The sequence below is a fragment of the Platichthys flesus genome, chromosome 14, assembly GCF_949316205.1.
Source record: "Platichthys flesus chromosome 14, fPlaFle2.1, whole genome shotgun sequence".
Taxonomy (NCBI): Eukaryota; Metazoa; Chordata; class Actinopteri; order Pleuronectiformes; family Pleuronectidae; genus Platichthys; species Platichthys flesus.
The window spans coordinates 9,031,246-9,054,253 of NC_084958.1; the positions used below are offsets into that span (position 1 = coordinate 9,031,246).

The 23,008-nt window shown below is 42.9% G+C and overlaps 3 protein-coding genes across 9 annotated transcripts; 2 read left to right on the plus strand and 1 right to left on the minus strand.

Moving 5' to 3' along the window:
* Nucleotides 1–1,870: 1,870 nt before the first annotated feature.
* On the plus strand, nt 1,871–7,950 carry LOC133967983 (histone-binding protein N1/N2-like). Its single transcript, XM_062403734.1, has 14 exons — nt 1,871–1,998; nt 2,109–2,219; nt 2,800–2,880; nt 3,753–3,859; nt 3,966–4,289; nt 4,381–4,475; nt 4,573–4,673; nt 4,784–4,857; nt 5,311–5,499; nt 6,292–6,464; nt 6,741–6,812; nt 6,946–7,038; nt 7,138–7,259; nt 7,769–7,950. The coding sequence occupies exons 2-14, from the start codon at nt 2,119–2,121 to the stop codon at nt 7,773–7,775; spliced, it is 1,539 nt and encodes a 512-aa protein (XP_062259718.1). The 5' UTR covers nt 1,871–1,998; nt 2,109–2,118; the 3' UTR covers nt 7,776–7,950.
* Nucleotides 7,951–9,676: 1,726 nt separating this feature from the next.
* On the minus strand, nt 9,677–21,393 carry gpbp1l1 (GC-rich promoter binding protein 1-like 1). 5 transcript variants are annotated; one of them, XM_062403736.1, is made up of 12 exons: nt 21,311–21,393; nt 17,873–19,228; nt 17,231–17,345; nt 15,225–15,354; nt 13,544–13,872; nt 13,032–13,107; nt 12,733–12,929; nt 11,980–12,123; nt 11,184–11,339; nt 10,639–10,763; nt 10,453–10,555; nt 9,677–10,304 (listed from the first exon to the last, which is right to left on the minus strand). In XM_062403736.1, the coding sequence occupies exons 3-12, from the start codon at nt 17,288–17,290 to the stop codon at nt 10,134–10,136; spliced, it is 1,491 nt and encodes a 496-aa protein (XP_062259720.1). In that variant the 5' UTR covers nt 17,291–17,345; nt 17,873–19,228; nt 21,311–21,393; the 3' UTR covers nt 9,677–10,133. The 5 variants fall into 5 exon arrangements, with proteins under 5 accessions (XP_062259720.1, XP_062259721.1, XP_062259719.1 ...); XM_062403737.1 differs by lacking the exon at nt 21,311–21,393 and adding an exon at nt 21,104–21,241; XM_062403735.1 differs by lacking the exon at nt 21,311–21,393 and adding an exon at nt 21,066–21,207.
* On the plus strand, nt 21,302–22,906 carry LOC133967985 (transmembrane protein 69-like). 3 transcript variants are annotated; one of them, XM_062403742.1, is made up of 3 exons: nt 21,302–21,423; nt 21,978–22,023; nt 22,145–22,906. In XM_062403742.1, the coding sequence occupies exons 2-3, from the start codon at nt 21,985–21,987 to the stop codon at nt 22,850–22,852; spliced, it is 747 nt and encodes a 248-aa protein (XP_062259726.1). In that variant the 5' UTR covers nt 21,302–21,423; nt 21,978–21,984; the 3' UTR covers nt 22,853–22,906. The 3 variants fall into 3 exon arrangements, with proteins under 3 accessions (XP_062259726.1, XP_062259725.1, XP_062259724.1); XM_062403741.1 differs by lacking the exon at nt 21,302–21,423 and adding an exon at nt 21,535–21,746; XM_062403740.1 differs by lacking the exon at nt 21,302–21,423 and adding an exon at nt 21,537–21,890.
* The last annotated feature ends 102 nt before the right edge of the window (nt 22,907–23,008 follow it).

Here is a 23,008-nt window from a genome sequence, read left to right on the forward strand (position 1 = left end):
AGTCCACTGCTTGAAGAGAAAGCCTGCAGCGTTTTTCATCTAGATTATTCTTTCACCTGAGTGTTGGTGGCTGTTATCTGCTCAGTCTGCCCCCCCCCCCCCCCCCGCCCCTCTCTCCCACTGTCACAGAGCGACGTCTTTGCACGCTGTTGCCATGGGCGCAGCTTCAAGGGCCAGATAAGAGGGGGCACACACAATGACATCCTGTTAGTAAGACTGCGGTGGGCGAGTGATCAAACGATGTGCCTTGTTTTCATCTCCCGTGTCTCAATGTGACAATAATTAGTGCAGCTGCTCCACTGGCGATTCCGTAACAAATGGAGGTTCGAGGGGCCCTCGTGTGTCCGTCACAATGGTCTCCATCAGCCCCTGCAAAATATGAAGATGCTGTGTTAAAAGGCTGAGCGAGTACATAAAGTGATCACTGTCTATTTACTTGGTTATTGTTGTTTTATCCACCAAAATAGTGACTTTACCTATGATAAACCCCCTCAAAGTATTTCCACTCTGTGAGATAACAGTGGAGTGTGTGATTGAATGAGCCGTGTTGTGGTGTTTGGTGTGTTGAACAGAGAAATTAGAGCTGTTAAAGGGATCTCTGCAGTGATGGCAGTGTGAGTGGGACCATCTCAGTGTGAGGTTGATTGGCTGCCAGGTCCAGACTCGTCTTGACGAGGCAGCGACGCAGCGAAATCAGCAGGAGGAGCTCAGGAGGGAGCTGGACAATCCCTGTGTCTCACAGCAGGACGTGACAGCAGCCTGTAGCTGCACTTATACAGCACACACATACTGAGTGACACTAACACAAACACACACACACACAAACACACACACACACACTTATACCACCACTACCTAATTTCTCTGCTCAATTATGTTATTATCTTATCGTATAGTCAACAGCTTAAAACACTGGCCTGCAGTCGTAGTGGAAATCCAAAATATCCTCAATATTAAACATATAAATTAATAAATAGGAGACAAAAAGGAATATTATTATTCACAAAGATAAACACATAACATAGTATGACAAAGAAATGGGATTTAACCTGTCTTCTTTTCAAAGTAACAGAGATAACTGCAGATCGTTTTTAATTCAAATCATCAGCCAAACACTTTAATGGCTAGTATAGCGGCTGTAGTAGTAGTATGTATATTAGTATGTGAAGTAGAAGTGGTATATAGTATGTGTCCCATTTGGATTGACATAAACAGTAGTATTGTGATGAGAGTGATACTAATGGTAATTCAATAGTATTTGCAGTGGTTGTAGTTGTGGTCATGTTAGAATTAGAAAGCTTTATTTTCATTGCACAAATTTGTTGCGCAGCACCTAGAAAAACAATACATATATCAAATACTAGTAATAGTACGCAGGCTATTTTTGCTACTACTAGTAACACGAATAGAATTTGGACTTTAGACTAGGAAATTTGTTTTCTGTCGCATTCAGCGGGGCTATTGAAGTGACTGTGACGTCGCAGCAGAGCAAAGATTGCGCGGATCTGACCCCAGGGCAAATAGCAAATGTAATAGTAGCAGTAAAAGTAGCAGTAGTATTAACAGACACGACTATCAGTGACCAAGTCCACACTTCATTCAGACTCTCTTCAGATATAAAATGTGCACTTGAAGTGTTATGATTTTCTTTTTTCTAAAATTTCCAAATAAACTTTTTATTCAGTCATTCATTGTAGTTTTTCTAGTAGTAGTAGTAGTAGTAGTAGAAGTATTGCTATAGTAGTAACACTAGCACTAGTAGTACTACAGTAGCAGGCATCGAGTAAATGGTTATCATCTTGTGGTGCTCCCTCTGTGCCTTTAAGAATTCTCCCGCGCTGGTTGACGAACACGGAAGTCGACCGGAAAAGGCAGGAATATTTCGCGCCAAATTGAAACAGAAGAGTTGACAGTGCGAGCAGCGCGAGAGACGAGCCGACACTCAAACCTCCGGACATCACCTCAAGTTTTACCGTCTGTTGTCCCTGTCAGTACAAGGTCTGTATTCACTGTGCCACACACCAGATGAACCGGAAGACCGAGACACTGAACCACAGCAGCTGTTTTTCCACCAGAGATTTATCTGAAAAGTGTATTTCTCTGTCCAGTGTCGCTAACATGGAGGAGGCCAACAAGCTGGTCGGCACCGGGAAGAAGCACCTGGTGATGGGGAAGGTGGTGGAGGCGGTGAGCGCCCTGCAGGAGGCCTGTGGCATGCTGTGAGTCCAAATCCTCAAACCGAAGCAGCTTCACACAGAATGCAAAGTCTGTACATGTCACACACTTCTGGAGTCAATCCAACAAGTCCGACATGCGTCTACAGATTGTATTCTATAGGAAGTTACTTTGAAAGTCTCTTTCTCGTTTTTATTGTCTCCTATTTTTTTTGTGGAAATGTGATTGTCTGCCACATAATGTAAAAAGGTTTGCATTAACTAAGAATGAACAATGATAATAAGGGTTCTGCAGCTCACTCATTTTCCTTTACGATCAAATTTGACAACTATTTGTGTTATCAACTGTCAGTACCAAACAATATCCAGATTATTGTCATGTAGGTAAAAGTAAAGCAGAACATTCTCACTTTTGAGGAGTTTGAACCATCAAATATTTAGTTAGGGCCCGAGCACCGAACCGATGGCAGGCCCTATTGAAACTGTAGCCATTATTTTTATTGAAATATTAATACAAAAATGTATAGAGTATCAAAATGTTTTTATTTTGTTGTGCGACAAATAAATTATTTCAATAATCGTTGCCAATTGCATAAATGTTTTAAAGAGTTTTTTTCCGTTTTAGGGCAAAAAAGTATGGCGACACAGCGGATGAGTGTGGAGAGGCGTTCTTCTGGTGCGGTAAAGCGCTCCTGGACCTTGCACGGTAAGATCAGAGAGCGTTCAAACATGCACTAACCTCCAGAGTTTTCCACAGGGGCTGTATGGGAGAACCCCAAGTGTCTGAGTCATTTGTTCTAGATATTTTACTAGATTGAGTTTTTCCTGCCAGCCCCCTGGTAAAGGTCTGCGTGAACGCAGGTCACAATAAAGAAAATGTCCAGAAAATTCCCAGTGTACGAGTGGGTGTGTTGAAGAAGTTTGTAACATGCTGAACTGAAAAGAAAAAATTCAAATACACGTAGAATATGACAATGAAGATGTCAAGTTGGAATGTGGCCTGTTTCGATGTGCTGCAAACAATTCAGTTCAACTTTATCTCAGACACAAAGATCCACATATAATAAAAAAACATAATTAGGATCATAGCAGCTGACAAATCAGAATATTTAGATCATTGCTAAGACAACTACAGGCATTTGTTGAAGTGTTTCCAGAAACCAGAAGAAAAATAGCTTTTGTCATTAATCAACACATAATTCTTTACCTAAAGTTCCTATAGACCGCATGGAGGATAGGGGCATTACAGGCCACAGAGATTCCACTGACTCCATCTTGGAAGCTTAAGAAAGATTCTAAATGCTTCGTTAAATGTCACCTGAAGCGTTTTCACTTTAGCTCTACTGTTACAAAAATTGTTCTTATGTGAAACACAAACTCCAGAAAACGTCCGAACCCAATTTTTCAGACCTTTCCCAGTGTTTGTCTGAAAACGGCTTGAGTTTCTCATTTGCTCGGATTCATTTTTTTTCACAAAATTCATGATCTGTAGTTTAATCCCCTCCATCCTGGACTTATCCTCAAACAGTTGTGTAGTAGTAGTGATACTATGCAGACTAAACAACTGTATTGTTGCAGGATGGAGAACTCAGTCCTTGGTAACGCTCTGGAAGGAGTTCCTGAGGAAGAGGAGGAAGAAGAGAAACCCAAAGACTCCAACGTTGAGAGCACAGAAAACATTGATGGTGAGGAAAAGGAGTTGGTGGAGCATCATGGTCGTTTTTGTGCAGTCACTTTTCAAAGATGACTGTTCATGCGCCTCATCCTAACTCTGCTCTCTATTCCCAACAGAGAAGACCAGGGACGAGATGAGGGTTCAGGTGTACGACGCCATGGCCGAGAAGAAAAACCAAGGTGCCCAAGAGGCTGAAGGGAAGCAGAGCGAAAAGGCAGAGAGGAAAAACGAAGATGCCCAAAAGGCTGAAGGGAAGCAGAGCGAAAAGGCAGAGAAGAAAGGTGGCGTGGTAAAGGCCCCCGCTGGTGATGCACAACAGAAAGCAGCCAAAAAGGGAGAGGAGGAAAAGAAGAGCAAGGTTGATGAAGACAAATCTGCTGAGAATGAAGACGAGAAGGAAAATGAGAAACAAGGCGAGGAATCAGGAGAGGAAGCAGAAGGTGTCTGTCCATTACAGTCCTTCATTTTAACTGGCTCCATGATGGTTGTTATGACATGTTGCTAAGTTCATCTACACACTTACGATTCCAGACGGTGAAGAAGAGGGGGAGGAGGAGGAGGGCGACGATGCCGAAATGGAGGGTGACGCACCAGAGCAAGGCGAAGGAGACGGCACCGCTGAGAAGGTACTTGAGCAATCAGCTCCAGCACAAATCAAAATGACTCGGCCGAGCGTGATTGTCAGAGTGGGAGTTTAAATCTTGCGTTGACGTGTCTTCTCAGGACAGTGAGGAGGAGGAGGAGGAGGAGGAGGAGGAGGAGGAGGTGGGGAACCTGCAGCTCGCCTGGGAGATGCTGGAAGTGGCCAAGGTCATTTACAAGAGGTAACCGGAGCTCCAGATGGGTTTGAAGCCCTGATGGTCAGGATAAGAACCTTCTAGTCACTGAGCAACGGTCTCCATAGTGATGTCTGTTTTCATTTTCTTTTAATAAGGAAAGAGTCTAAGGATGATCAGCTGATGGCAGCGCAGACCCACCTGAGACTGGGTGAGGTTTCTGCTGAATCAGGTACGAACAAATGGACCCGCTCATCTTCTAGTTTTACCATGACCCCTACAAACTGTCTGAGGGAGGTGGCCAAATAATTTACAATAATTATGATAAAGTCACATCAACATTTTTTGTAACAGCAACATAAAACAAAAACAACCTCAACATACATGAACACACACAAATAGGCAGTTGTACTGAATGCTGAAGTCTTATCCTTATCCATTCAAAAATAAGATGCTTTCATCGAGGTGTGGGGGGGGCTCCCAGGGTTTTACTTCCCTGCACCGCAGAAATTAAAATGCTGTTTTGTCACAGGAATAATTTACAGGCACCACAAATTAAATCAAACTAAAACCAACCCCTTGAGATGATACTGTTACTTAGTAAGAAATCAGTGGCATCAATTCCACCTTAACCCCTGGTATTACCTTGGACAGTGTGTTGAGTTCCTTTTTATCTTCTCCTCAGGAAATTACTCCCAGGCGTTGGAGGATTTCCAGGAGTGTCTGAAGCTGCAGGTGAAACACCTGGACTCAGACAGCCGCCTGCTCGCTGAGACTCACTACCAGCTGGGCCTGACCTACAGCCTGAACCTCCAGTACCGCCAGGCTGTCGCCCAGCTGAACAGCTCCATCTCCGTCATAAAGAGCAGGCTGGGTAAGCAGGGGACGGTTTTTCTTTCTCAAAGGGTACGACTAAAAGGGCAGAATTAATAATGAAAATATTAAATAAAACGAAAGAGCGAAAAACAAATACTTTGTAATAAGAAAAATAAAATGGCATAATAGCCAAAACAATGAATTGCAATAACTTTATCACGTTCGCTGGTTGAGAAACAATTTCTTAGGAGAGCTCTAGACACACACACACACACACACACACACGTAGTGTGTACTACTCATGCAGTAGGTGGGATTTGCTGCTGGTGATCATGAGGTTAAACTTAAGTAGGCCTCAATTGTTTGTGTGATATTGTATGATTATCATTTGTGACATATTCTGCATTATTTTGTCATCTTCCCTATTCACTTGTAGCCCCAGTTTATGTTGATTGTTATTGATCACCGTTACTTAAACGTTCTCAACATGTCAGCTACATGTCTGTACATTTAAGTCATGAATGTTATATATTGAACTACATATGGTTCTGAGATGCAGTACAACTACAAACTGCATTTTAATTTTGTTTTCAATTATTAAGCACTGAAAATCAACCGTTTATTTTGTTTTTTTACACATTTTTGTGGATTTGTTTGAGGTTTTTAAATGAAACCAACATGGAAAACCCAATGTTAAAGTTTCCTATGCACTTGCACGCACACACACACGCGTAGGCACACACGCGTTGGCAAATCAGTGGGCCTCTAATTACTTTCTACTCAGAATGGTGGTCACTGGGACAAAACCAGTTTAAAACCCCAGATCTAACACGTCCAACTTGTCCTTAAGACAAGCTGCAGCAGCTGCTGGACAAGGCCGAGGGCCCGGAGGCTCTGCCCAGCGAGAGGAAGGAGATGGAGGAGCTGAAGGCTCTGCTCCCAGAGATCAAGGAGAAGGTGGAGGACGCCACAGAGGGACTGAAAATGACGAGTGCTGCTTCTGAGTCTGTGAAGGATGCACTGGTGAGTCAGTGGCGTCATCGTCCTCTTCAAACTCTTCCCGTTACATGATGGACCCAGAATCACATATTCAGAATCACACATTCATAGTGACGGGACGAGGCTTATTGAATTTAAAATGTGTAAAAACATTTTCATGATCTGTTTGAAACCTGTTGTCTGTCCGGCTGTTGGCAGTGATGTTCCTGTATCTGATTATGAGCCTTTTAAAAAAGGTGTGATTTATAAAAGTTAACATATAAACATTATTTTAACTCTATGAATAAATGTTGTTGTCAGGGGGGAGGCTCTACTTCCTCTGCATTCCCAGAGTCTGCTCTACAGAACGGTGACGCTGCCTCCAGTTCAAAAGTAAGTGTAACATACCAAATCCAAATAAGTAGGCATGGTTATTTTTTTAAGCTGTAGTCTGCTTAGATATTAACCACATAACTGGGCAAATTTCTTGAGAAACGATTGTATAATTTTGTTTTTTTCCGTCCAGGTGAACGGCACATCAACCAAAAGAGTCAGTTCCACCAACGGACACGCGTCCTCCGCTGCGGTATCTGACATCTCCCACCTGGTCAGGAAGAAGGTGAGTGTGGAGCTGGATATTCAGTAAAAACTAAAATATTGCAACCTAAGGATGAATGGCCCAGATCTCCTGTGAATGAACGTGTTTTGTGTATTTCAGAGGAAACCCGAGGAGAGTCCAGTGAAGGAGGTGAAGAAGGTGAAGCACGAGCCTCCCGCTGACAAAGTCGAAAAAGCCGGCAGCAAAACTAAAGGAAAAACGAACAGTATGGAAGTCGACAGGTGAGACTTCAGTGTTAAACACAGGAGTTCAGTTCCCCTGACAAAATAGACCCAACGGTTCCTTAAGTTAATAATAGTTTTAAGGAAACATGTCTGAACCCCTCGTAGCTTTGCTCACTTGTGGCTGTCGGTGTCATAAGTGGCCATATCAGAGGGGGAAAGTGATCCTCCTCAACAGATCTTGCTCGGTCGGGACAGTGCCCCCTTCTGGCTCTGCTGCTGTAAGGAGAACAAGCGCATCCCTTTTTAAAAACCTGGTGCAAGCTCATTGTGGAGAAAACATGAGCCAGAGGGAACTTTAGAAGGAAGTGTTCCAACTTCTTTTAAACCAGGTTTTCCCCTCATGTAATGCTCATTGCTTTCTTCATGCATGCTACAAGGCTTCCCCTGTATCATTACATTTCTGATGTGGTCTATAGAGGTGTGTTAATATGTGTATGACAAAGACGCTCAACATTTTTGCAATATTTTTTGCTGTGTATCTAATTGAAGTTTTCTCAATCTCTCAGTAAGTGAACCTGGTTTCCCTCCTGACCTTCCTCTGCGCCCAAGAGATTCACCGTCCTGCCAAGCCCTTGTTGCACTCGTTTGCTGTTGTAAATATGTGCATATATAACTAAGCCTGTTGTTATGTTCCTGTCGGTTCACATGTGTATCTGTAAAGTTGAATAAAGAATCTAATTTGATAAAACGTTGGTGTTCAAAACTTCTTCATTGCTAATAACTTGACGTGGCATTATAATTTAGATTTTTTAATAAGGAATAAGTCACAATGTAGCTTGGCTGATTTTAATGTTTTTTTTCGTTAGCAGCCGTAAACACTGATTATTGTGGCAGATGCCTTTTTTTCCTTAGTTGAGACATTCAACACACAGACATTACAGAGCCTTTATATGGAGGGTGAGGGGTCGTGGACCCATTATACGATGCATCTCTACCTGCAGGTGCTGCACTTAAATATAGTCAAAACTAGATTATAACTTGGGCGGGGGGGTGGTACCTCACCTAACAGTCCCCTTAAACTCGCCCTCAAACTACACACCCGTAAATTTCACTCCATCTGAACATGCGCGATTACTTTCATTGAGATTAATGAACTATTCCCTTACTCGTACCACATCCTTAACCAAGTTCCATGATAATCTATCCTGTACTTAGTGGGGTTGGGCGGTGTTAGTCTTTACTCACAAATAAATGCATATGAAACATGATCTCCTTGGTGGCAGTTATTCTCCCATTATTTTCACCTGCTTAATGCTGCTACTGACTGAGCACACAATCTCATAGGAATATAACCGCATTTCCCCGTACCTCATGCTCTTTCATCCAGAATTCCATATTTTGCCTCATTTACAAAGACAAATTGTCTTGTAGATAAACATTTCTTAGAGTTGATTTTAAAGAAATGTCTTGTTGAACTTTGTCGTTAAAAGAAGAGACAACAAGTGGAGATTAGTCACGTGATGATTTTATCTGTAATATTGTGGCTCTATCGGTTTGTCTAACACAAACGGGAAATTAACTGTCAATGTATTTATGAGACCTCTAAGAACGGTGGCTGTGTTCAGACCAGGCCTGTCTGACAACTTCCACTTGTGACTATTTTAACTGTACAATTGCAAACTGCAGGAAAAGCAGAAGTGTGTAGAAACGGACGACCAGGTGTCAGGAAGCTCACATGTAGAGCGAGCGGCTCCAGTCCTCTGCAGCTTCCCTTCTGATTTGCAGAACTTTGCTCCGTGTCCTCCCCTCTCTCACTTTACACTCAGTCTTATCAATAAAGGAGATAAAATGACCAAGAAGATGTCTACAACAAAATGGCTGCGTTCAGTTTCAGGGTGCAGATATTGGGTATGCTGATCCCTGTTGTGACGTATTGAGCCATTGTCTTATGCTACAAGGTGATAAGGCTGATGGTCATGGCCGAGGTTTGCCTTTCGAGTTTTAATGCCACTTAATCAAAGTAGAATTTCTTTACAGCTTTTTCTGACGGTCTCCGTTTAAATGTCTGAAATATAAGCAATTGCTAGAGCGACTAGATTTGGACAACGTAGGACTCTTTAGGGTTTGTTTGTTTGTGTACCGAACTCAAAAAAATGTTGTCTTTTAAGCTCCCACCCTTCTCCTAAGAGTAAATTCAAATAGGTTTTATTATTATATCCCCAACAAATGGAGCATGTTTTCAGTGGGGAAAGCTGCTCCAGCTGCTCTTGGCACAGGAGTGTTTTTTCTTCACCCTGGCACACAGTAGCTGCTCTACAGCGAGCTGCACAGTCACAACCTGGATCGATCCAACACTGCAGCGTTTTATTGCAACTTAATTTTTGCGTCACTCTGGCTGATAAGAATCGAGGATTCGCTGTGAGGCACGAGTCAAACTCACCTACGTGTGGACCCAAAACATCACAGGAGCCAGATTCATATTGAAACATATCAGCTTGTCAGGAACCAATTTTTATTAATATCATTAATAATGTGTCATCAGCATCATCAATGAAATGAGTTAGTCTGTTTGAAGCAGAATCAAGTGTGCATTCATTGCCCTTCTTTTTCTTGATGAACACTTCAGTTCCACAAAGCGAGGAAGAAAAAGGAAGAAGGGGGGGTGGGGGGGGTCAAAGAGGGCAGGGACTGCAGTGAAGGAGGAAACGCAGGGAAAATGACGTCTGGCGAAGCAGGAATCTCCTCCTTCACTGGGATATGATTGGTTTTTCCCTTGTGCAAGAACAACAACAAAAAAAAAATCAAAACGAAAGAAATTCAAAATGGTGCTCTAAAAACAAAGATGAGACAGGAAGAGGGGGAACTGCTTGCTGGGATGTGTTGTTGGCTGTTGTGTTTGTTGTTTTTCTTTTTTTGTTCCATAAAGCCACGTTAGGATTTGATGCAGTCGTCGTCGTCAGAGGTCTGGCTGCTGCTACTGGTTTCGGACTCCGAGCCCTCCTCGACGTGCTCCTCCGCCACACTCCTCCAGGGGGTGAAGTGGAGTGTCACACCCCGCGGCCTTGGGAGAAGCCCGTTCCTCTGCATGCCGTTCCTCTTCAGCTGGTCAAAGGACACAATCGGAGTGTGAGAGGCCACTTCAGTTTAGAGAGTGAAAAATATAACACTTAAATACAAAAAGATTAAATCAAAGTACTGGGAGATACTGAGTGAAGTATATTTGATTAAGAGTTTCCCTCTGAAGTCTCACCTGTTCGGTTTTAGTCTGGAACTCTCTCAGCTCGTCCTCTGTCAGAGGCAGGAAGTTGTCATCGTTTTCTGGGTACTCCTGCCAGCCCATGGCTTTCAGCAACCTATATGGGCATAGTGATTTTCTGCTTAGTTGACTGTGTGAGTGTGTGCAAGTGTGTGTGCGTGGCTGTTGGCAATGCTCTACCTGTGCTCTGCCTCCAGGGAGCTGGACAGGTGTTCGGTGTCTGAGTCGCTGAGGGAGTAGGACAGACCGTTCTCATGACAGACTTCTTCGCTGTAGGCTTTTGGCTCTGGCGTGTTGCTTTCGCCCTGAAAAAATATTCACAAAGCGAGAGAACAGGCTTCAAAAATCGTATCCCACGGAGGCCTAATGTTCTGGCCAGGAGCTTTGTACCATTTAGTATCTCTTTCTCCCCATTTATGGTCTAATAAATAAAGAATATAAAAAAATAAAGCAATCACAGTTCAGTCAAAACTGATGTTAAAAGACTACAAGCACTTTTTGGGACGTTGAGGGTTTGGACTTTGATTTTATGGCCTTTGTGTAGAGAAAAACGAAAGCTGTGACTCTACTGTGGGACCTCTACCTCTACTCTCTGTTCGAGAGTGTATGAGGTGTTAATTCTCTGCATGGGAATTAACATGAACAGTTAACACCTCATACAGAACAGAGAATTTGTTTTATCTCTGTTACAACCTGTATCAGCTAAAAGCCAAACTGCAGCCTACCTCTCCTGATGTGCCCGGGCTGCTGCTTGTCGTCACCTCTCCAGTGCCCTCGTCCTTCAGAGCTCGCAGGAACTCGCTCTTACGGTCGGGAACGCGCCGCATCAGCTTCAGCCTCGACGGGGCGATGTCTATGGGAGGAGTCGTGCTGGAAGGGTGCTGCAGGTGTGACGGGAGAAAGAGGCCGGGGGAGAAGACACGCAGAGGAGAAACAGTGGTTTAATAAATAAATAAATTAAACAGTTAATACACTTTTTGACATAAATGAGTCAGCTATCAGATCCAATTGGACAGCAAAAATCCAGGTCAACCACGAATACTCATTTGTCTGAGTATCTTTCTAAAAAAATTCTAGAAGATTGTCAAATGTTAACTGTAATGACTAAATAGGACCAGCGAATTTACAGCAGTTGCACATGTGATAACTGACATTTTCTGGTGAATATTAGAGTTTGAATCGCCTGGAGAGAAGACAGGGCACAAACACTGCTGCAGAAAACTTAAAAGTGTGAGAGAGTCAGCATCTCAGTCAGCAACCACACCAACACATAATAACTATGTTTAAATAAACCCCGTCATTTGCGTACACTGGGGCCAGCTACACATATCACATACGTAGTTACAGAACAAGAATAAAGAATAAAGATTTCAACACACTAAGCTACACTGGAATGTTCCACCTGAAGTTCAGCATGCTACTTAGGAGTCTGTGTAAATGACATCATAAGTAAAAAAAAAATCTCGTTGTGACAAGACAAACCCTGAATGTCTGCTACGCTCTATGTTTTGTGACCCCCACCTCTTTTGGGGCGTTGTGCAGTGGTGCACTGACTGGGGTGATGGGTTTGGCTCCAGAGACAGGGCTGGTGAAGACTGAATCTCGACCTGGCATGTGGAGGCCAGACTTGGTGATCTCTCTACCACTGGTTTTCCACTGGGTGCTCTGGAAGAGAAGACGCATAATGAGTCTCTAGCTGCTCTCAGACATGCACTGAAGACATTTCCCTGAAATGTTCCAGTGGGGCTATATGTGAGAACACAAATCTCAGAGTTGGTTGCTCCAGACGTTTTCCAGAACTTTTCTTGCCAGACCCTAGGGGTGGACGCTACACTGGTGTCATAGTCATCACCTGTGTTATAGTTTACCACATCATGGTTTGTGCAATAACTTCCATCACTGTGATAATAGACCAAGTTTACCAAATAAAGCATTGTAGTGACATCAAATGCTCATGCTGGTCTGAAAATGTGTCCTTAAACAGTATCTCCTGTAGCAAGTTAAAAAGAAAGACATAATCGCAAAAGCTGGTGCCGTCATGGTGGTTAAAATGGAGCAGCCAAACTGATCCATTAAAGCTTGGTGAGGTTCCCTCGAAAGTAGCCACGCATTTTCCAGAGTTAATTTCTAGCCAGCCAATCACACAGACGACTGCAGTATGCATAGCATGATTTGTATTCATCATAAATGTGTGTGATTAGCTTTTAAAACGGCATCTCTGCAAAATGAAACAAAGAAAGAAACTATTTAACACAATGAGACAAAGAGTCTTACTTTGGTGGGGGCCACAGCAGGTTTTGGAACAAGGTTCTTGTAGACACTGGAGCCTGCAATGGGAGCTTTGTTGCCGTTGGTTGACAGGACGCCGGCTGTGGCAAACCCCGCAGAGAAGGCTGTGCTGGAGTCCTCCTTGGAAGCTTTCTTGATAACCAGCATTTTGGAAACCATCTGTTTGCCACTTGGGGGGTTTTCTGAAACGTAAACACGCGAGGATGAGAAACAGATCTGAAGCTATTCAGAGTTTCCTGTTTATCTAGGTATTTAAAATCTAAACTGGCACAGGGTGCTCTTACCCCACACTCCAGCATGGGGAGCCACCGCTCGCATCTGCGTCCCAGGCTTTCCAGTTGTTTCAGGGTTGAGGGAAGGCTAAAAGACAAACATCGAGTGTCAACATTAAAACCTTGGCATTCAAATTGTGTATTTAGAGCTTTGTTGACCTACTACAATCAAAACATGTTGTTGCTAACACAATAAGTCTTCTGGGTCAGTCCAGGGGAACTCTCGTGACGAAGAACACAATGACATTTACTATTTTTATTATTGTTCAGAAAATATAACATGAAAATATATCTGATCTGAGTTTTGATCATCTTGGATCAGGTGCTGTGACTACTTTTCTAAAAATAAAGAGTATATTTATAACTGAGAGCACTCTTTATTTAACAGCTAAAATAGCTTTGCCGTTGACTCAAGGCATCTTATCTTTAAAAATAGCTTCATCATTGAAGAACTATGTCAAGGACAGTCACAGGCTTAAAGAAAAGGAAAAAAAATTAAGAATGTGGAAAAGTCGTTGACTCACAAAGTCCTCTTCCACGAACTTCAGCTTGTCGTCCTTGCCGTCTTTGCGTTCCTCGTTGGGAAACTTGTCCGGGTATGAGGGGCCCTTGCGGGGATGGAAGTTGCCATTGCGCTGCCGGTGCCCCACCTGCCTGTCCCTGTCGCCTGCTCCCCGTTTGGGGTGGCGTCCCTGGTGGTGGTGGCCGTCCTGAGCACCCCGTGGGGCTCCATGCCAGCTGGGTGTTTCCTTCCAACATGATCCCCCTGCCAGCCCACCATGTCCTCCTTTGGCCACCCCCGAGTCCACCGAGTCATGCCTCAGAAGCAGAGAGGGCTGCTGCCATCCGTCACCTACAAAGAGAACAAAAACAAATAGGATTTTTTTAAATAGGCTCATTCTGTCCCAAATTATCACATCAACACAGATATTAATGAATATTTCTTTATGTTGATTTGGTCACATGAGAAACCTATGAAACCAAATTTCATGAGTCTCAGATCCTGTTTATGGGAGATGTGGGATGATGACGTCTGAACTTTTGTTAACCTTATTATATGTTAAGCTTAAAATATCATGCTTCCACACGTTCCTTTGAGCACACTATCCAGTGGCCATGGAGTCCATTGAAATAGTTGTGCCTCAAGTATTTTGTAATGATATTAACACGGAGCGAACCCATAGTAAAACGGATGATAAGGTTGACTCCAATAATTTGAAGATCTAAGAACTTACCACTGTACTTTCTGAAAATATGCTATTTTACATAATTTATTTTACCATTAGAAAGGTTGAGGATCTCAAAGTACAATCAGACATTAGTAATAACAAAAGTGAAACAAATGAGGAAGTGAGCGCTGTGTTCTAAAGTCCTTCACATTTGTGCCAACACTGCCTCCTGAAAAAATTCTAGTAGAGGAAACCTCGAGTGATCCACTATAAAAGAATTTCTCTCACGATCTCTATTCAAAGAGAGTATCTGTTATAATGAAGGAACATTATATTTTCCTAAATATAAGACAGACCCCACTTTTCAGGTTGTAGAAGAAAACACATTGATTTATATAAGGGCCAATACAGGATCCTGTTTCTGCAGAGCAGAAGAGAACGATCAGGGTAGTTTTCATTTCCATTCTTTCAGTTGAAGCACTGCATGTCGAGCAAAAGCTTTGTACTTGGTATTACTGATAAACATAATGTCTAAAACCCAACCAACATTTTACTAAACCTGAAATCTCAATAAAAAGGGCCCTTTTGAAGTCAAGAGCAATTTTTAGCGAAATGAAATCAAGACATACTGTACTAAATCAATACTATCGTGTTAATTTCATTGTTTCTGCTGAAGTTCTTACGGTGGCTTTCCTTTTCACAATTTACCAGGTTAACACTGATGACTTCCTCACACTACACGATTTTTAACCTGGTTTTCTACTCGCCAACAAAAGATCGAAGTCAAATTGAATTTGATCGGCATTTGAGAATTAAATTCAACTAAAAAATCTAACTAAATTTCTGGCAGGCTGCATATCTAGACGAATCAGCAACAATTTAAGCCAATCCTAGCAGACACCAGTCAGTCATGTAGTTAAACTCCCGACTGCAAAACTCACCAAGTCATGTCGTGTGACCTGTATAGTGATGCGGCAACTTTGAACATTTTGTAGTCTGAACATGGCATATGAAGGCAGGTGGTGTACACTGTTACCTGCTGGAGGACGCAGGGAGCCGTTGTTGAAGAAACCATCAGAAGAGTTGTGGCGGCGGCGGCTCACAGAAGCTCTGCCGTCTCTGTGGTGGTGGGGCTCACCTTGTTTGTCAAGGTTGGCAGCAGGGGACTTCAGGAAGACAGAGAGGGGACAATGTGAGCATTTTAAACATGCATCTTATCAGAGAAAATGACAAGAAAGAAATGGCAGTCACCCTGACACTACTTATCATGACATTTGCATTTCCCCTGCTTCATCTTTGTCCTGATGTAGAAACTTAAATCAGTATAAATCATCTCTAATCAGAAATTTTATAACTAATAATAATAATAACACTGTGTACATAATCCTGAAAATGTTCAATCCTGAAGTGACAGCACTGACAATGTTTACTTTTAAATAATGAGTTCTACCGTAGTCATTTGCTTGTCATCTACAGAGGTTCAAAGATCAAATTAGATTGTCTCGTTCAGCCTATCCCCACCAGTTTAATCTCAAGGAATTTTCATAGCGGTCCACAGACAATACACGGCAAGATAAAGTAGGAAAGGTCAGTAAGATAAGGCACTGCAGCTTCAACCTGCTGAGAGAATGCAGACTAATCCCTGAAGACAATAGAAATTCAGTTTAAGCCTGGAGTCAGCCAGTTGGATTTTACAGAAAAACTAATGAGAAAACTCTAACTGAAAAAAAAGAAAAAAAAGAAAGTTTAATACACTGTACACTAATACAAACGAAAGAAAAGAAAAAAATACTCAGTGATCTTTTGACGTCCACCCCGAATTTCCCACAAGAGGCAATACTTTGAATGGATCCTCATTGGTGTTTTTATAAGATATTGGATATAAACTTAGTTCCAGACCCCTTTCTTTCAGCTACATCCAAAATTATTTACATTAAATGAAAGAAATCTGGGTGAGGACATCGCCGAGCTGTGATGTCAGACAGACTAAAAACACAGGTTATCAGCTCAGAGTCCAAAGTTTAATCGAAGCACATGCTGTTTAAACTGCATGTAACTACAGAATCACAACAAATGACACAAAAGCTACAATGAGCCTTCAATAAATCTTAAATGGCTTAAATATTTAAACAATCAAGCACAACCTCGCCTTGTTTTTAGTTAGCTAGTATCCATGTTTAAGGTGATGATACAACTCTGACATGTTCAAAGATGTGAATTCAATGTAAGTAGTAGAGGACACTCTTATTCACTGCTGCCTGTGTGATATTTCCCTATATCACACTTGAAATCTTAAAAAAGCTGTGTCATTATATGGTTCATTATATTAGAAAAAAAAAAGTCGGCCAGCCTGAGGTTATAGTTAGCTTGGCAATCTGCCAGACCTATAACATTATAGAGGAAACCCTGAGGACATCTCATCATACATCATGTAATGCAATACCTAATACTGATTTTTATTTTACATAAAATCACTGAACTTTCAAACTGTTCAACAGCTAATACAGCTTCAGTGTTAACCTCAATTAGTGAGTGCGAGAGGATTTATTACTGCACAAAACAAACGGCCACTTGGTCTGAACTTCAGGATGATGTAAACATAAGAAAATACTAATATGGATATGATGGCAGAGCCGGTTAATGATTTGTGACTCTTCATTGAATGAAAGCAACTTCAACCAATGCTTGTTTTTCAGAAATAGCCTGCAATTGTGTCTGATTTCCACCAGAACATTTGTTTTCAGGGCCTTGTAAAAAGCACTTCCAGTTTTTAGAAATGCAGAGATTCAATACAATCTATGAAAAGTTTGTTTAAAGCCTCCATCAGGACCTTGAGCCATCAATTGTTATTTTAAACTGTTCCCTTTCTTCTGTCTTTTTCATAACAGAACACAATGTTTAGGTGACCCTCTGCTGAACCATGTACTGACTGCACTGTCTGTCCCTGAGGGTGACACACACACAGATGTGACTGTCACATTTAAATTTAAAAGCTTTGGGTAGCTGCTCATCTCCTTTAACCTAGGACACACACACACACACCTTGGCAGGCTGGGGCGTGGAGAAGTTAAGCCAGGCAGGGACAAAGTCATGCTGCGCCATTTAGGTCCAGTGTTTCCGGTCAGTGGATCGAGGCATCAAACCTCATGGCCAGGATCTAATGACAGGAAAAAACATTTTCAATGATCAGTGTTGAAAATTTAAAGTGCAGTAACATGAATCTCCTACCGCGAATAAAGTTCCCTTAAAATGCCCATCTTTCTTTAATGTGAATGTACTTTCTGTCAAAGTGTCAGTTATTTAGAAATTGTATGTGTGTTGCGTTCTCTACACAATGACCCAAAAAGATTCCTATTCTTAGCAGAAAACAAAACTTGACTTGGTGCAGCTGTGCAAATGATAACTGCGTGACAGCCTGGTAGGAAAATATAGTGTGCATAAAAAGTATTATTATGTGTGCAGCATGTGATAAAATAGTATAACTCAAGATGGATTTAATTTAACTATATATTGTGTGTGTGTGTGTGTGTGTGTGTGTTTGGAGGGAAATTAAAACCTGCTACCCAGAAAATGTTGACAAATGACTTGTAATGTCGCACAATACAGCCATCAATTCCCTTCCCATTGAGTACACTCATGCATGTTTGTCCCAGCCAGGTCAGTGAGGTGAAGCATTATCATTACCCCAGAGTCTGTTGCTCTGAAGTCCTCTGCCTCCTCTCTCAGTCCGATTGGGCTTGGTTCCTCAGGCCTGTTGGCACTGATCACAGTGTGTGTGCACTGACAGATGGGGAGCAGCACATCAACAACGCCCTCTCCACCTTCGCCAGGACAGCACAGCCCCTTTACCCAGAGGCAGATCCCTTCGTCCAGGGTGAAACACTGGGTAAATGGGTCGAAAAGTTGCAGGAATGATCTGGAATGGTGACCCAGAGAACTGGCCAAGCAGGAAGTAGATGTTTGAGTGGAAGTGCAGAGGCCTTTGAGCGACCGATTCTCCTTTTTGAAGATTCTCCGGCAGCTCCTGTTGCAGGTCTGATGAATTTTGAGCGTTACTTTTCAGTCCAGGTAACTTCTTATCCACAGGCTGACAGAATTATTCATGGATTCGTCAGTCAGGAGCAAAACTTAAATCCTTATTGGACTCAATGCTGATTGGCAAAATGAATTGACCTGATGTGTGATCTGTCCCAATGGTGAGGAAAAGTCAGACGGTCTTATTCTTAATGTAGGGAAGCGGTCTGTGAGGGTTGGCTGCCCTGAAACTTGGACAACAGTCTGTGTAGCAGTTCGACTTGGACACCAGAAGGGGGGGAAAGAGATGGCCGTTGTCCTGCCACACTGTGTGCCAGTATGTTGCCGCCTCACCTTCTACCGAATCATTTTAATGTCTACTCAAACTCATGCAGAAAAGAAAAGAGTGTTCAGAGACAGTCTTATAAGCAATGGGCGTCACTGAAAACCACCGCTCACCTCATTAAACTGGTGAAGAGACTGTCTGAGTGTGATGAAAATAGTGCTCAAAAGGTTCAAAGTCACATGACAATGAAGAAAGCAAAACCCTATGTTACATTGCCGTCATTTTCAGTTTGGGTTAGTGAAACAGAGGTGCTGCTGAATGACGCATTATAATGCCGTTTTTATCTTTATATAGTTTAATATCACATTTGTAAGATGCCCATTTATAGTGCTGCAATTTGTTGACTGACGCAAGTATAGGGTGTTGCTTAGTTTTCATAGATGTGCAAGCGCATGAGAAAGCGAAATAAAAAGCATCCACAAGCCAAAACGTCCTGGTGTCATGTGATGAAAGCAGTCCAAAACAACAATTAATCTTGTCCAAAAAATGAAGAAGGAAAAAAAGTCAGATCCAGTCAATCAACTTGTTTTTCTCTAGGAGGAAAAATGAAGAGTGAAAAATCGCGTGTGTCAGGTGGGTCTTTCCTTTTCTTCTTGAATTCCCTCACAAAGGATGGTTCAGTGCAGTTTGTAGTTTCCCGGTTTGTGGATCATGGGTATCTGCACAGGAACAGACTGGACCTGCAGTAAACATAGATAGTGTTAGTCTGAATTCAGAAAGAAAAACATTTCAAACCTGTATTACACCTAGTTTGACTGAAATGTATTCAGTGCAATAAGCTACTTTTCTGAAAACTGTTGATGAGGGGATAATTCAACTTTATAGTCTGTGGTAGTTTTGCATCGTTACAATTAACTAATACTTCTACCCTCAATGATGTAAACAGATTGGACAAAATGCTACCTATAATATTAAGAGACGCAGCAGTATGAGGCAATATAATGGAGCAGCAAAGTAAAGCTCCCAAAATAATGATAAAGCTGAATAAGCAGTATATAAGAAGATTCATAGCAGGTCTATAGTATTTATAATATCTAACAATATCGAAAAAACTCAACTGATGTATCAACTGAATACAGGGATTCCACACAGAGAAATTAAGCTAATAATGCTGTAACGCAGCCACCGTGCATAGCACATACATACTCAAGGACTGTTCATTCCCTTTGCACAGGTTCCTGTTTGTAGCCTCACCTCCCAGCTACCAACTGTAGTGCCCATAATAAGAACCAAAAGACATGACATTATTTATATTCCTCTTGTTCTAAAATTGCTTTATGAAGAAATGGATTGTTTTTTGGTGCCTGTAGTATGTTCTCTGTCTTGGTCTATGATTTGAATAAGCAAATTATGAGGAGCTCTGTTGGTTTGAACCAGTTGGGGAGTCACAGCGATTAAAGTGTATGCAATTGTATTTTTCTTGTCAGGTTAAATGTTAGTTCATAAATAAACCTTATACCTAAACAAATATTTCCCTTCATGCTGTCACACCTATGCAACTGTAAACAGCTGCATGTGTCCTAACGTTACGAAACTCCAGCATAACAGAAGTAGCTTCCAACTTTAGAGACAATCTGTCTTCATTGCTGCTTTTCTAAACTTCCAATACATTTATAGAGAAAAAGCATTAATTGTGGATCTCAGCACAGCTCACGCCGAAAGCCCCCCCTTCATAAAATTGTGTCGGCTTTGGTAAATGAAATTTATGGCAGTTTTAAAAAATAACGTGGAAACTTTCTACCTCGGTGCTTCTCCTCAGATTGCTGCGCATCTAAACGGGCCTGTGTGTATGTGACGCTGGAGGAAAATACGCTTTACTATCCGAGTCTCCAGTCACACACCCAGTCCAGACACGCGTTATGATGCAGCCTGACAACAAAACAAAAATAAAAGCCCGTGCGCACAAACTGGGATCGCGTGGAGTCGCTAGCGTATTCCGCGCTGAACCATTACATAACAAGCCAGCATCAATGAGTTAAGCGCGGACGCGGCCACCGACAGTCACACAGTGCCCACATGGAGGACGGCAACACACACAATGCTGAGTCCGGAAAGCACACTGTTTGACGTTATCACACATCTTGGGAAACACACACACACACGCACGTCCACAAACACCGCAGCGCACCGATTCCACACACAGCAACGTAACATGCACGCTACTCCAAGCTAGCTAGCTGAGCAACGGTGTGGGTTAAAGTCCATTAAAAAGCGTTTAAAACACAAATGCACCAACCTGTTAACACTGGTAGCTAACTAATAACATTATCTGCTCCGTCAGGACTGAGCTGCTGCCTAACTCTGCAAAGTTAATTGATGTTAACGCTCGCGTAGCAACTGTTAGCTAAAGCTGACGTTACCTAGCCTGCTAAGTAGCCCGCGAAGCCTGCTAGGCAGTTAAGACTACTTAGCACAGCTAGGGGGCTTAATTGAGTAAAAATGCATTAAATGTACTCGCGGTGGGTCAGGCGACGTATTTAAGCAGCTGTCACAAACGTACAATAGAGGTAAACAGACCTGGCTTCGTTGGAACAACACGGTTTCAAAATGGCTACCTCAACAGCAGCAGCACACATTCATCAGTTTGCTAGCTAGCGGGCTAACTTGCTGTGTCTCATGGCGGTGCCGCGCACAGTCTCCTGGCTGCCGGTGAGCTGCGGTGCAGATACACGTGAGAGCTCCGGAACACTAACGAGAGGGAACTTTCCTCGCAGCAATAAACCCTCGGCTGTTGGCGTTTGTTTGGGTTTCGGAGCGCTTACCACTGGCGCTGCCACTGAGGGGTTTCGAACAGGCTCGACTGTGCTGCGTTCAACACCCGCCGTGATTATGCAACTCCTCGATGTTCCACCGTGTTGTTTTGGGTGAACCAGAGGTGAAATACTTTTCCTGTCATATAAAACAACACGTCGGTTATTTGAATTAAACCGCCGGATACTCAGTAAATAACAGTGCAGCGCGGTGTTCGCGGCGGCTTTAATGGATAGTTGACGTCTTGAATGTAACTTAACGTCTCCACCGCCGCCGTCAGCCAAACCAATCGATGTCAGATCGCGTCTCATGGGTTTTCAGAGTAGCTGGAGACAGACGGTTAATCGAGCCCCGATAGAATGGCAGCCAGCAAACGACCTCTAGTTTAGCGACTTTACATTAACTTAGCGACTATTAGCTCAGTCTCATTACACTGCTGTTGCATTGGTGAGCTGCTGGATGTCAGATTAAACATAAGGTTTAGCTAAATGCAACATCTGTTTGTGTTTGCATGTTGTTACAGTATTTAGCTTCGTGTTGCATCAGGTTTAGCAAGTGCCTGTGAGCTAGCTGTGGAAATAATTAGCCTTGGTGAGGGGTTGTATCATAGCTAAACATCCTAAATTACATGTGCTATTGGGAGAATGTTATTAATAAGTGATTACTTGTCTCTTTTAGATTAAAGATGTTGAGGTTAGCATCTGGAAGACGCATATTTTCTGAGGTAAGACCTAAATGTGAACAACTTCTTTATTAGTCAATATAGAGGCACTGTAGCCCACGTTCAAGCAGTATCAAACAATAACAAGATGTGTGTTGCACCTCTGTGTTTATTGTTTTCGCAGGTTGCAGTGTGGAGATGTGTCCAGCAGATAAACACTCCGGCAAACTACTCAACCAGAGCTGAGCTGCTGTTTCCCTGCCGGACCTCCACAGGGTTTGTCCCATCCACAGCTTCCACCACCAGGCTGCTGAGCATCAGGCCTGTGAGCTGGCAGCTCTCCCGTCTCTGCCAAGGGGATTCACAACAGGGCTCCTCAAAGGCAGGGAGCCCCAAGGAGGGCCAAAGCTTAGGGGCCCTTGTTCAGGCTCCCAAACCAGCCCTGTACCTCGGTATCTCCGGGCTCATCCCCTTCCTGTCTGCCCCTCTCGTGATGGCTGCCTCCCAGTGCTTCTACCCTGAAGTGGCGTACGCTCAAGTCGTCTACGGAGCCTGTATTGTTTCCTTCCTCGGGGGCGCCCGCTGGGGGTTTGCCATCCCTGCCGGTAGTCCTGCTCAGCCAGACTGGATGAACTTGGGTAACAGCGTGGTGCCTTCGCTCCTGGCCTGGCTGGCGCTGCTCTGCAGGGACAATATTACGGAGGGAGCCCTGATAGTCATCATGGGACTGGGTCTGTCACTGCATTACGATCTGACCCTGCTTCCGGGCTACCCCCCCTGGTTCAAAGCCATGCGAACCGTTCTAACTCTGGTCGCAACGTTCTCGCTGGTGGCTACACTGACAATAAAAAAATTCTGTACAGAGAAGAAGTTGAAAGAGATTAAGGATTGATTTAAGAGACAATTTTGTACTTCAAGCAATTTTCACTGAATAAAAATGAAATGGAGAAAATCTGGTTTGGTCTTGCTCTATAATAGCAATTATCTTGATAGTCATGTTTCCTAAGTTGCAAAATGGGGAGAGACATTTCTGACTAAAGGGCAGACT

Bases quoted from the DNA above. Each gene is read 5' to 3' on its own strand.
- LOC133967985 (XM_062403742.1), top strand. From the start codon at position 21,985: ATGTTGAGGTTAGCATCTGGAAGACGCATATTTTCTGAG. The intron at 22,024-22,144 runs GTAAGACCTAAA...TTGTTTTCGCAG, and splicing joins GAAGACGCATATTTTCTGAG to GTTGCAGTGTGGAGATGTGT.
- gpbp1l1 (XM_062403736.1), bottom strand. From the start codon at position 17,290: ATGGCGCAGCATGACTTTGTCCCTGCCTGGCTTAACTTCTCCACGCCC. The intron at 12,124-12,732 runs GTAAGACTCTTT...CTTCTCTTCCAG, and splicing joins CTGCTGTGGCCCCCACCAAA to AGCACCCAGTGGAAAACCAG. The intron at 10,305-10,452 runs GTGAGACTTCAG...TCCTTTGACCAG, and splicing joins TCCAGACTAAAACCGAACAG to CTGAAGAGGAACGGCATGCA.
- LOC133967983 (XM_062403734.1), top strand. From the start codon at position 2,119: ATGGAGGAGGCCAACAAGCTGGTCGGCACCGGGAAGAAGCACCTGGTG. The intron at 6,465-6,740 runs GTGAGTCAGTGG...TGTTGTTGTCAG, and splicing joins AGTCTGTGAAGGATGCACTG to GGGGGAGGCTCTACTTCCTC. The intron at 6,813-6,945 runs GTAAGTGTAACA...TTTTCCGTCCAG, and splicing joins ACGCTGCCTCCAGTTCAAAA to GTGAACGGCACATCAACCAA.